The 13,572-nt window shown below is 45.4% G+C and overlaps 1 protein-coding gene across 7 annotated transcripts in view; it reads left to right on the top strand.

Annotated features, from left to right (window-relative positions):
• IKZF2 (IKAROS family zinc finger 2) overlaps positions 1-13,572 on the top strand; it is a 109,583-nt gene that overhangs the window by 49,947 nt on the left and 46,064 nt on the right. For 5 of the 7 annotated variants that reach the window (XM_027735671.2, XM_027735670.2, XM_027735673.2 and 2 more), the window contains one exon: positions 11,698-11,964. In XM_027735671.2, coding sequence (XP_027591472.1) covers positions 11,698-11,964 — 267 coding nt within the window. The remainder of the gene's footprint in view (positions 1-11,697; positions 11,965-13,572) is intronic. The other 2 variants (XM_027735674.2, XM_027735675.2) reach the window with 1 other exon arrangement.

The raw sequence follows: 13,572 nt of genomic DNA on the forward strand, positions 1-13,572 counted from the left end.
CTCAAAACCAAATTAAGGTATGTCAGTGATGTTTCGTGTCTCTAGGTCTCACTTTTCTTGAACTGATGCAATAGAAGTGTACCCATGAGATGAAATTGCATAGTCAGGCATTCTCTTGGGATTGATGACCTTTATTAGGGAGGGGAAAGGCGAGTAGAACTTGGATGTTACTCATTCTGTTTGGCAGCAGGTACCCCAATTGGGATTCCTGCAAGGAAAGAAGGCTTGCAAGAGATTATGGGTGCAAATCCATAGGAGAGCAGACCTTGTTATTTTGTCTGGTCATGGATCACCTGACCTGAACACTAAGAACCAATGATGGTGGTTTCTCTGACCTCTTTGTTGAAGTCAGTTCAACTGTTTTGATTTGCAGTTTCACGCAAAAAAAAAAAAAATTAAAAAATTAAATATTGTGTATACATTTCAGCCTAACTTGTTTTTGGCAAAGTGAAAAGCAAGTGAAAAACAGGGCCTCATCGTAGGAAGTGTCAAGCCATCTTAATTTTAGGCAGAAATACCAGCTCCTCCTATAGGAAAAGAGCCAGTCTGTAAATAGCTCCAACAGATCCTTTACCCAAGCAGACAAAAGGGTGACGTGCAGGAGTTGTTGCTAATGGCAAATTTCATCTTTCCAGTGGGAATGTGTCACACACCTGGGTTTGGGTTTGTCAAAGGTGTGACTTGATGTTCAAGCAGGGGTGTTTCTTGATATACTCAATGAACAGCTCTCCGGAGCCATTGGAGCTCTTGGGAGAACATCTCCAAAGGCACTGTCACAGGAGTTAAAAAAGGAGGTACCTACTGAAACACGGTTATCAGGGCTGATGTTGCGGGGCTGCTGTGCTCCTCTTGTTCTGGGACTGTGGCCGTGTTTATGGATTTTTATCTGTTGTTGACATCTTTAATGAATGTTTAGTAACAGCAAGAGGTGCTGCATCCTGTTCCAGCAGGCCCTTGTGTCAAAGGGAGTGCTCCCTAAGACAACTTGTTCACTAAAAAGAGACTTTAGCTTGGACAGACTATAGCAGCTGTGAGGTCCCCACAGCTGCCCAGTTCCTGCTCAAGGATGAATCAAGGTGGGCCTGGGAATGCTCCCAGAAGTAGGTTGGTGTGTAAAAGCCAGGCCTCTCCTCCCATCCCCTCAGGGCCCCGTGTCCCACGGGGTGCAGTGTCCCCCCTCTCCCCTGTCACCTGGGCTGCAGAAGCCAGAACTAGTTCTGCCATCCATCAGAGCCCGTGTGCACAGCTCTGTGTGGTGGTTGGACACTTGGTTTCCACAGAGTAGCTGAGTTTATGGGGCATGTTTGGGAAAAGGCTGCATGTCTCTCGTGAGGAAGTATCAGATGCTCCAGTGTACGTATCTGTTATGTCTCTAACTTCCTGACTCCTCTGGAATAATGCTCAAAGCCACTTGCAACAGCTTTCGGCTTGTTGGGGGCTGATGTGAGCTCCTCAGCAGCCTGAGCTGTACCAGCTCGGGGTTCAGTCCTGCAGTCCCCAACCTGGGGGGGTGAAGCAGTCCATGGGGGGGATCTGCTCAGTGCTCGTGGGTACTCTGGTGAAAATGTGGTGGGTGCTTTTTGTGTTTCAGTGGGTGATAGAAAAAAAAGTGTGTGTTTGTCCCTGTTGTTATTGTGTTAATCTAACTGGAGGAGACATTCCTTACTCGTTAGAGATGTAAATTTTTAAGTACCTAATTATGTGTTTTACTTGCCAACTCCCTCCAGTCCCTTTCTTCCATGATCCCGCCACCCTCTTCCTTTCTCATTCCCTTAAATATGTGTAGATGATGAATAGCAAATCTTCTCATAGAATTCTTCAGGAATATTTAGTGTAGAGTGTTGCTTTTGTTTGCTTTTCTGGTGACTTGGAGATGGCATGGTGAGAAAAGAAACATGTGAGCTAAACCTGTTGGTTTGAACATTGTGTCAGAAAATATCCATAAATTGCAAGTTACTACACAGATGTATAGATTTAATGAGACTGTGTAATGCCATTTATTTATGCTAAAGAATCTGACACATACGGTACTGAAAAAAGTTAATACTCTAAGAGTTATTTTATATTTTTCCATTGCCATCTGTCACTGCCTACATAATAATGATACAGGTGAAAGCCTAGCACTGCTTTAAAAAAAAATCAGAATGAATAGTCATTTAAATGTCTTGCTGCTTTAATAGCTGGTGTGTTTTAAGTTGTGGGAAGGAGGCACCAGAGATACCCTCCCCCCATTTTTAGTATATTAAAATTTGGGCTTAAACAGATTTAGATTCTTGAAGTGACTTCTGAAAATGGAAAACGATTATAAACTGTTCTGTCCTTTACAATTGGAAAAGTTAAGGGACTAAACCGGATTCTGCCGTGCTCACAGTGTACTGTCAGTGTCTGGCTCTTGGAGTAACCCTTTCACTTGCACCTGGAGATGTGGGCGAGTTTTTGTGCTCTTAGTCCTGCCTTAATGGGCTGAGTTCAGAACCGCTGGGGTCCCTGAACTGTGAGTGGGTTACTCCAGATCCCCAAATCCTCATCCCTGTTGGCCATCTGAAATCAATTAAAAAATCCCCAATAATTCAGGGAAACGCACTTTTTTAGCCATCTCAACTGAAAATACTTGTCTCAAAGCAATACTGTGCTGCCAGAACTCAGCATTTAAGAGACACTGGCTTTTGAGAGTTTTCCTTCCACATTACGCAGTCACAGTGTGGTTGGGCAGTGCTGCCTTCCCTTTTATTTCTCTTAGTCACACGGGAGCCCAGCACAGCAGGGACTGTGAAGGGCACGGGGAGACGTCCCTGTGCTCAGGCATTTGCAGTGATCCAGGGCTGCAAATGGTCCCATACCTGGGGATCTGCACATCGCTTTGTATCAGCCACCTGCCTCCGAGGGTGCAGGCAAGGCTTTGGCTCAAACAAGTAAATGAAACAGGTTTTGTTGTTAATCTCCTTTTTACAATGTAGTGACAAAGACAGAAAATATTTTCATGGCAGGTGCTTATCGTATAATTTTCCATGGGTTGATGAGTCGGGGAGGTGCCTCTTTTAGAGGAGGACGTGGCTAGGTCAGGTTGCATTAAGATGATTTAGAGTTTATATAATGAGAAATAAATAAAACTTTTCCTGAAAGCTGTGAATGATGGTGTGTAACTTGGTAATGAAAACCTTTCACTGATTTAAAATAATGTCTCTAGCGGTAAAAATGCCAGAAAATGAAGCAAAGTACCTGGTCCAGACCCAGAGAAGTGATTCCCTTGGCTTCAAACAATTTTTTCAGGTGTATTTCCAAATATAAATGCAGATCCCTAATGTAAGTTCCTTATAAATTAAATAGTCATTACTATTACAATTACTACTCTTTGCGTATGCTGGAAAGCATTTTAGGAAGTCCTGCACTTTTTAAGAAGCAGAGATGACAGTGAGTGAGCAATGAGGTTTTACTCTCTTCAAATGGATGTTATAAATCACTTTATTTTTGTTTATAAGGGAAGATCCATATATAGCTGTAGTTTGTCAGCACTTTCCATTACAAACTTCCAGTTTTGGTACTATACAGAGCTCTCAGCACTGTTTTATCAAATCCACTTGGGGTGAATGTTGTGTCATTGCTCAGTGAGTGTTTGTTCTGCTCTCTTATTAGAATCTGAACTGGTCTTAACAAATAGAAAGGTGTTCATGGTTTAATGTTTTGAGAGACTATTTCACTACAGGACTGAGCCTGCTCTTATTTTTCCTCCTCTCTGTGCTTTTCGGTGTGCATCAGAAGCAACTCTTCTGAAGTGTAACAGAGCTGTGCTAGGAGAGGAGACAGACAGTATTTAATGCACACGTTGCAGACAATAAGAGACTTGCTTTAGGTTGGCAGGGAAAGGGCTGTGTGAGACCCCCCCAGCACCAAACCTGCCTCCTGCGCTGCACACCAACTGTGAAATGAGAGTTTACAAAAAGGGGCCCTGGAGAACACCTGCTGAGCACCACAGGCCCCCAGCATCACCTGCCCCTCTGAAACAAGCCTGAAGTCATTGAAACAAGGGCAGAAAGTCCTAGTGGCTACAGGAAAGAGCAGGGGAGCACAAGGGCTGGGCAGGTGTCGTGTAAAGGCAGAGAGTTTGAGAGATAACATTTGTCCAGGAAAGCATGTTTCATGCAACAGAAAAAGAGAGAGAAAAAAGCAAAATTCTACTCCCTCTCACCCCATCAAAACAGCTAAAAAAAGGTAGCAGAATAAATAAAGATATACCCAGCAGTTGCTCCTAATTTGACCTTAGGGAAAAATCCCTGAGTCCAACAAAGCCTAATAACTGGCTTAGCTCGAGCTTCCATGGAGGGGGCAGCATCTAGGAGCAGAGTACCACTGTATTCATTCATCTTTCATAGGGATCAGGTTCTGACACTGCAAACAGATAGGGAGAATGGGAAAGGGAAGCTCCTCCTTGCGTCTGTAGGGCATTGGCAGAAACCTCGTATTAAGTTAAGCACAATATTTGTTGCACCATAATTGCTTTGTAAGCACAGGCAGAAAGGGAGGGGGAGTCTGGGTCACCAGGAGTACTTTTCCTACCCTGGGATATGAATACATGACTCTCGCTTGTGTAAGTACAAGTTGCGTAGATGCATTTGTGGGTGAAATTTGGCCTGAGGTCTTTCTGGAGAGGAATCTTGCGACACTGAGCAATCACATATATTCAATTAGGAGTTCGTGCTCTAGCCAGATGGAGCTATGCAGCATGGGTGACCTATGGTGAGCAAATGGTCATGCCTAAAGGCTGGGCATCTGGGGCAGACTCTGGGCTGGATACTGCCATCCTCACACCCAAGTACTCCTTACAAGGTGTCCCAGCCTCTGGACTTCAGCAGGGCTGTCACTGAATGTCACTTAAAAATCATTGAAACCACAGAATTTGCTCCTGTGACAGAAAAGAGATCTTGGGTCTTAATGCTGCTCTTGCTGGGATGCTGTCTGCTTAAATCAGAGCCCTTCCAGCTGTAGCTGTGGTCTTTTCAGCTTCATGTTTGTATAAGCTTTTATGGCCATTTGAGCATAAAAGTTGTTCCACAGGTTTCACTGCTGCAGTCTTCATTCCTTGTGTCTGGCCTCGGTCAGCTGGGCTGGGAGAAGCCGCCTGGTATTTTAGAACCATTGCTACTGAAAGCATGCAGTCACATCCAGGGTGCTGCTCACATCAGCCAAAGCTGGTGGTTGTGATGGCTCAGTATCCCTGGTCAGGGGCCTGATCCAGCTGAAAATAGTGGATTTTTCTCAGGAGGATCAGTTTTCAGCCAGATTGGTATAGCACCAGTTTCATGAGCACTGGTGCCAGTACAAAAGATGGAAGGGACGGGGATCGAGGGAGGATGGCAACCACAGTTTGTGTCAGCTAAAACCTGACTGAAGCTTGGCTTAGCTATGCAACCACATCCCAATTTAAACTAAACTTGGGTGTAACAGACCCGTTAGTCTACACTTACTGCACACACCACCTCCAGAAGATATGAAATAAGTCTTCTGTTGCATTTAGTGAGAGTTTAAATTGACTTCAGAGGTAACAGGCTTAAACTGAGATTCTTCAATGTGAAAACTAAAAATTTCTAAGGATCCCTAAATAAGCTGATCAGTTCTCACTGAATTTCTGGCGCATTAACCACCTCCATGTGGGCTTGAAGAATCCCATTTGTGGCATGCAGAAAAGGACTCGGCACAAAGCTTCTGAATCATTCCCTTCTCCTTTTTATTAGTTGTGAAATATTTGGTTTGATTTAACTGTTATGAATGGACAGAACCCTGCAGAGGTCACTGTGACAAGGCAGTGTCACCATCTAAGATTTGCACTGGCTCAGTGGCCAAAAGCTAAATCTTTGGCAGCTTGCAATGAACAAATTTGACACCCAGCGTTGGGGATGTCCGTGAGTAATGGAAGAGGCCCTGCTTAGGCTTTTGGCACTTGACTTGAGAAAGGAGTTGGGTAATTCCCCTCTCCGTTCACTCTCATTTGTTCCATCCAGATACAGCTTCATTTCTGTCTGAGCCTCCAGAAAGCCTCAATCTACTGTGAAAGCAAAACCGGCTCCCTTGAAATACACCTTTCTAACCCTCAACTGAAACATCTCCCATTTCAGTGTTGGTACAACAGCGTTGCCCACAGGTGTCATTGAAGAGACATCCTCTCTTCTGCTGAGGGTCACTGTTACCAACCCTGCTGGTGCCCTGAGCGGGCCTGACTCTCCTTTTTCCTCGGCACCACACCTGTGTAGCCTTGGAGCGGTACCTGCTTCGCACCAGTGCAGCTCGAGGAGAAGGGGAGGCCTGCTCCTTTCTCAGGAACTAAATAGAATTTGCTAAAGCTAATTTGTTTTCTAGTGTCAACTTGTTCACTGACTGCTTTATGGCTATGAGGTGACGACAGAGCTGATTCTGTGCCTGGTTCTGCCGCTGCTGGCCTGGCATTCTCAACCCTTGTGTGTGTGCCTTTTTAAAAAGGGAAGGTTCATTAGTGCTCTCTTGTTTACACATTTAATAGCTCAAAATTAAGCTGAAAAGAACCTGAAAAGCCTTGTTAAATAAGACCCAAATTCTACCAGCAACAAGAAACTCAGAGATGAAGTTTTCTTTCAGCTAGGACCATTTTGTATTATCCCAGGAGGAAAGTATGTTTGAACACGTGTTAAAGTCTCTCTACACTTTTGGAGTGATGTAAACACCCTATTTAAGGACCCTTTTTGCTACCAGAGTGCTCTTAGACTGAACAAGAGCCAGGGCTCATTGTTTCCAGCTTTTGGCATTCCTTACCTTGAACTTTCAAAATCCATCAGGACTGGAGGGTTCTCCCCCCTCTCCTTAAATTTTCATTTTACAAAACACTCATCAGTTTGCCATTCCAGCTCTTAAAATGAACTGTATTACACTTAACACTGCTGAGTGCTTTGAATAGTATAGAAACAGGGAGTTAAATAGTATAGGAATGCTCCACCTCTGAGGTTTGCCCTGTGTAAGAACTGGATACCTGGGTTCAAAACCTGTGAGAAGCTGGGTCATTTTTTATTTGTCTCTAGCTGCCAATTAGCAATGTTCATTAATCCACTGCCTAGGAGAAGTGCATGATTAAAATAGACAGTGTCACTGACCACTGACAAGACAATATGCAGAAGGCTGTGCTGTAGCTGCCTGTCATTGTGCTGCTGTAGTTAGAGCTCGGTCTCATTTTCCAGGGGGAAGTAAGAATTTCTTAGTTTCTTTACATCCTGGTGTAAAGACAGACACATCATCCAGGCTTTGAACATTGCATTGCTTTGTGCCCTGGGCAGGGAGCCTGCAGCAGACCCTGGGATTGCTTGTGCACCACCTGCCAGCCGCTATCAGACAAGTTTGGTTAGAGAACACGTTGTGTCCACAGTCACTGCAAATGTCCTTCGCAGTGTTCGCCCACAGAGTCATCCAAGGCTCCTTGGGGGCGGCAGATTTGAATTTTGCCTCCTCAAGGATGAGTATCTGAAGCTGGGCCAAAGCTTTGTTTCCTGCTGGTGAGAAAAGAGGGAATGGGGAAGGAGGCGTGGGAGGGCTTGAGGGGTCAGGATTGATGTGCTGCTCCCGGGGCAGCAGGAAGGGGCTGGTGGTGCATGGCTGCTGCCAGGAAAGGCTAACCTCTAGCTCGAGACCACAAACCCTTGGTGGCAGTGGCCAGCTTGGTCTTCCAAGGCCACAGATAAAATAAGCAATGACCTAGGACAGCAGACAGTGGAGGAGACAGAGGGGCACAGTCCTGCTGCCTGCTCCCTGGTGTGTTGGACAGAAGAAATTTTGTTCTGTAGTGGGAATTGCACTCTTGTTTGCTTGCTTAAGAAAAAGATGACCAGTGCTTTAATTTACACTCCACCTGGGGATCAAATCTCTCAGTAAGACCAAGGGGTTCTTTTCCCCCAGGTCTCACTTTTGAGGGAAGGAAATTTCCATGACAGAGGATGAAATACTAGGAGTACTTTTCTTAGGTGGATCTTCCAGCTTCTGGTTTGTAGCCACACTAATTTGTGGGTGAAGGAAATATTTTGGTACTGAAAACTTGCCAAAAAGCTGTTTAACAGGGAATTGCAGTTTAATTAGCACTTATGAGACATTAAGAATAATTGTATTCAATTTGGCCACTCAGGATAAGGTGTGATTCAGGATCAGCTGGTTGGTACTCTGAAAAAAAAAGAAAAAGGAAAAAGAAAGAAATATTACTCTGTGGACTGGTGAATATGTGCCATTAACTGGGAAAAAGTGGAAGAAACTTGTATTAACTGGAGAGAAATGGTTTGACTTCGTTATTTTGTAGTGAGCCGGTTTACAGTTTATCCCTGCTATCTCCTTCTCTGTGATTTTTTTTTTTATTTAGGAAATGTGCCAAAAACTTAAAAAAAATCCATTTACTTATTTATGCTTTGCACAGGAATGAGAAAGCCTACCACTTTTAGCAAGCATGTGAACTAGAAAGGCAAGGGAACACAGGGTGAAGTTTTATGTGGAGGCTTGTGTGTAAGGAAGGGTAGCCATCAACATCCCTTGAATATTTCTTTTTTCTTCACAGCAGAGTTCATTGTGCTCCCTGAGTGCCGTAGGTGAAAACAAAGACAGTGCCACTACTAAATGAGCGCAGTTTCAAAGGCTGGCTGAGAAAAGAGAAAACAAACTATATGCAATTTAAATGCCTGTTTGTATGCAAGCTACCACACGGGCTAATACACACACCAGTGTGATGTAAGGCAGTGGAGATGACCTGATTAGCAAAGCCCTTGCAACGAGCTGAGGAGATCCTCGCTGCACCAGTGCTCCCTCCTTGGGGACCTGCGACTACTCCCAGCCGAAGGAAACCTTTCCCCAGCTGCCAGGGGCGTTCTGAAAATGGCAGTGGCAGTGCTCCGTGTGTGCCCGGAGGTGAGGGAAGTAGGAAGAGCAAAGAGCCAGCACAGCCCCGTAGAACAGCTGGGATGTTGTGAAGGATGCAGCAGGAATTGCTTGGGCTTTGTGAGCTCGGTTTGCAGGAGTTGCGGAGCGCTGTGTGTTTGGGAGGCTGTGCTTCAGCAAACGGCTCGCACCGTTTGGTTGTGCTGTTCATCCTGTTGCTTGAAAGCTGTCATTCAGTGCTAGGGCAAGATAAAGTAAGTGGTCTTCCCGTTTGAAGGCTCTTGCAGCCTTGTTCTCATGTGTGCCGAGCAGGCAGAGGTCCACAGCTGTGAATGGGAAGTCGTGGTGCTCAGCACTAACTGCAGTCAAGTGTTAATTATTCCAAGTCAGAGAAATAGAGACAGAACTCTATATATGTAAGAAGACACGTAAGATCCAAGACTTTCTCTCTCTCCTGTGAGTACATATAAATATACACAACTGGTATCTGGGTTTTGGTTATTTTGTGCATTCCTGTGCCAGGAGAGTGTGCAAACTTGTGGCAGTGACCCGGGGTTTTGGGTGAGGAGCACAGGGCACTATTTCTGGCTCTGCTGTAGCTACTTGTGTGGCCGAGTGTATTAAGTCCTGCTCCTGAAGCCAGCAAACCATTTATCCGGGCTTCATTCTCAGACTTGCTGAATACCCCAAAAGGCTGCTATTATTGGAGAGAACTGCCATTCCTTAGCTCTCAAAGTGGGCTTTCCATAAATCAGCAGCACGGGCTTTCCATGGGGAGGTGGGTCTAGGACCTCGGCTTTCTCCCTGCCAGCCCACAGAGCTGCCCGAGCTCCTTCCCCTCTGCTCTTCCTCCCTTCTGCTCAGCTCTTCCGCCAAAGGTAGATCCTCCTGGTCAGGAGGCTGTTGCTGTGCCAGCCACCATACCTTGGGCTCGCCACCAGCATGGGATGGCTTCCTGTCGCTTCTCCAGCTGCCATGGTGGGACAGGCCCCCTCGTGCTCCCCATGGATACAGGCTCCTCTTGACCTCTTTCTGCCCCTGGCCGCCAAATGGGGCCAGGTCATGGTTGTTCTCTCAGTCTAGGCTGCTTTTTCCTTTTTTTAAAACAATAAATGCATCTTTGTGGTGACAAAAATATTAATTATCTCCTATAAACGATGCACTCAAATATTTCATTGTTGCGGACTGTTTGGATGGCGGTGCCTGTGCTGACACAAGTCTGCTGTGATGTGATCCAGCAGTGTCCTTGCTGTGGATGGGCTTTGCCGTAATAGTACTTTCATTCCTTAGCTCCCATTAGTGCCTTGATGAATAGTGGAAGATGTTTCAACAATTTTTTATGATTAAAAAGCAGCATCTTACCGTTGCTTGGTCTCTGGTGCCTTTACCCTGTTCATTATGCTTTGCCTGGGAGTAACAACAGTGATTTAGAGTTGCAACATCAACATCAGTCTCTGAACCTTGTGTTTTCTGGTAAGGGGAAGAGAGAGGATGAAGGAGGAAGTCTAAGTAGTAGGGTTTTTTCTTCTGACATTTCCAGACTGGCTGCTTGAAACTGTGATGCCTCACAGTGATTAGACACATTTATCATAACTCTGACATTGAGTTCCTGGACAAGAACCCCCTGACAGCTGCTCTGGAGCACACCTGGACAGGGTTTGGAGACACCAGCCAGGCCCAGGGCACTCATTTGTGCTCCAGGTCCACTGCTGTCACTGGCACTCGTGCTAATGGCCTTAGTACAGAGGTCAAAGACTGCTTAGATATGAAGGCTGAATCACCTCCTTGTTAAACCCCTCAGCAGGATCAAGGCTTAGGGAAGCAAACACGTGGGCTTGCCTTCTGGCTGACACTGTGGATGGAGGCTGTGACTCTGAGATGGACCTTTTGGCAGGTTTGACCAACCATTGAGGCGTCAAAATGGGGGTGTCTGGTGATTAAAACACCCCTGCACTGACACCCCTCTGTGAAAAAGCCTGGTATGTTCATTTCCTTTAAAGACTTGCTGATCCCACAAGCTCTTGGTGGTTAGAGGAGGTTTATCCTGTCACCTGAGGATCACAGAAATCAGCAGCGAGCCCGTCAATCTTACCAGGCAGATGTGAAAGATCTTCAGCTGCACGCATTTCACTTGCACATATAAATAATCCAGCAGTGTAGGTCTCGCTGCAGCCCTGTTTGCCTTGGCAGTGTCCCATTGACGTGAATCAGAAGGTGGGAGCAAAAAGCACTGGAGGCTCATCCAGAGCCTGGTCTCCCCTCCATCAGGGAACCTGTCCATGCAGGCAGGGTGGTTTGGAGATTACTGGCACAGCCCACAGGCCTGACTTTGCTGGGTCCCTGCATTTTGAACAATCCTGCCTTGTTTCTTCACCTTGTGCCTTTGGGAACCTGCCTCTTGGGGCACTGGGCAGGAGTGACCTGGAGGGAGCAGCTGTGGCTATGTCCTTTGCTCCTGTGGCTTCGCTTCCTTGAGAGGAAGGGAACTCCTGTGTTTCAAGCTGAGAAGCAGGAGGTCAGTTCTTAAGCCTGCTGCATCTCTGCAACTTTTGGTAGGTCTCTGGATCACGCCATGCCTGAGTTTCTAAGCTGTAAAATAGGGATAGCAATGAGGAATTTTTTAACAAAAATAAGGGCTTGAATAAATAAACAGCTGTAACTTGTGATGCTGTCACCACCACAAGGCTCTCATGTTGGTTTGAGTTTCAAGGCTTTCATTTAATACTGATAACAGTAAAAAAGTTTGGTATGATATTAGTGATTGGAAACTTAGAAAGTGTTTTTAATTTTAACATGTTTTTAATTTTTTTTTTTTTTTTATTTCAGCAAATTCAGTAAAGCTAGAAATGCAAAGTGATGACGAATATGACAGGAAGCCCCTGAGTCATGAAGATGAGATCAGAGCTCACGATGAAGGAAGCAGCCTGGAAGAGCCCTTCATCGACAATAACGAGATGGTGGATAACAGAAAGATCCAGGAGCTATCAAGCGAGGGAGGAATCCGGCTTCCGAATGGTAAACTGAAATGTGACGTCTGTGGCATGGTTTGCATTGGGCCCAATGTGCTAATGGTACATAAAAGGAGCCACACTGGTAAGCAGCTGAAAGAAAACCTGATGACTGCCTGTGGCGTCTGATGTTGATGTTACCTGACAACTCTTCTTCTTCCCTTTTCATTCTTGGGGTTCCAGGAGGCTGGGGGGTGGGAAATGGGCTTCATTGGTTTTGTTCTCTTCCTGCTCCCCAAATTCTGGTGATGTTCTGTTTCTGGCAAGCATGGTGCTTCCTTGACTTTGATTTCCAGCCTTTTGTTCTTAAAAGCAGCACTAAAGTCTGGAAATTGCTTTTCTTATCGTTCTTGACCGGGGGCAAGATGGTGAGAGTCATTCTGTGGCATGGAAGGGGTGTGTATGTGTGCATGTGTGTGTGCATGTGCAAGACTTTTGAGCCTTTAAGGTGAGTCTTAGATGACCTTCCCTTGGAGGTGCTCACGAGTGGGCAAGGCCAACAGCTTCCTGGGGATCTCCCACCTCCTTTGGTGGCTGGGCCTGGGATTAGCAAAGCCCACCGGGGGCACTCATTACTCACCTGTCCTGTTGCCAGGGTGGACTTGCTGCTCATTGTGTGACAACTCCATCAGGGAAACCTCACCTGAACCCCTCCTGGGCTCCCCCACACCAGCCAGATACCATTCCGGGGGCAGCTTTCAACGCTCGCTCTCTCCCAGCATTTGTATTTTTATTACCATTAGTATTACTACTGTTTGGAGACCAAAACAGCTGACCAGACTTGGGGGTATGAGTTCAAGAGGTGGATGGAACCTTTGCAATGTGCTGATTGAGTGGTCTTTATGGCTTGAAAGATGAAACCTTGAGCTTCAGGGAGTTTTTGGGAGTTATGGCTAATATGATAAAATGGGATGCCCAAGAGGCTGGTAGTCTCTCCCCTCTGCTGAGGAGTGACCTCAGGTGGAAATGACAGTCACCTCCAACAGAAGTACAGGTGGTGCCAGAAGACGATGCTCTCTGATAGTGCCTTGGATTCAAAAAAGCACTTAAGCTTGTGCTTAACTTTTATGAGATTTAAGCACATGTAAGTCACCTGAACTGCTTCAATATAAGCTTAACTTAAGATACACACTTAAATCTTATTAAGTTTAAGCACAGGTTTTTGTGGTGGAGCCTCAGTGGGTGTTTGTTCTTCATATTCTTTGGACAAACTGAAAGATGCTTTGCTTTTTATCTTTGTCTGCTATTATTTAATGGGGTCAGAGACTCACACTGACTGAGACATCTGCAAAGATATAAAAAGGGGGGGGTTAAGGTAGAGAAAGAAAGACTTTGAGTAATTCCTTTTTAAACCTGGTAGATTGCAGTCAAGGCTGCTCTTGATGTGCAAGAAATCAATAGAATTTCTGTACAGAGAATTAATAAATATATATTCTACAGTTAATGCCCTGTATATAAGTTGTATTGATAATAACTTAACATAAGTGTATAATGCAAAGCATGGCAATACCATTTATGATGCAGTCCTGATTTTAGACAGGAGTTACGAGAGGGGAAAAGCATTAGCCAGAGAACCAAAACCTTAATTAACAATTTGACGTGCTATTGCTAGGAAATGGAAAGGGAAACGAGAACATAACAGGCTGAGTCCCCAGCTTTCAACCTCCCGAAAAGTTTCCGCTGGCGCTTGCAC

The sequence above is a fragment of the Pipra filicauda genome, unplaced genomic scaffold (assembly GCF_003945595.2).
Source record: "Pipra filicauda isolate LSUMZ 115617 unplaced genomic scaffold, ASM394559v2 scaffold21_size4447388_pilon, whole genome shotgun sequence".
In the NCBI taxonomy this organism is placed as follows: domain Eukaryota; kingdom Metazoa; phylum Chordata; class Aves; order Passeriformes; family Pipridae; genus Pipra; species Pipra filicauda.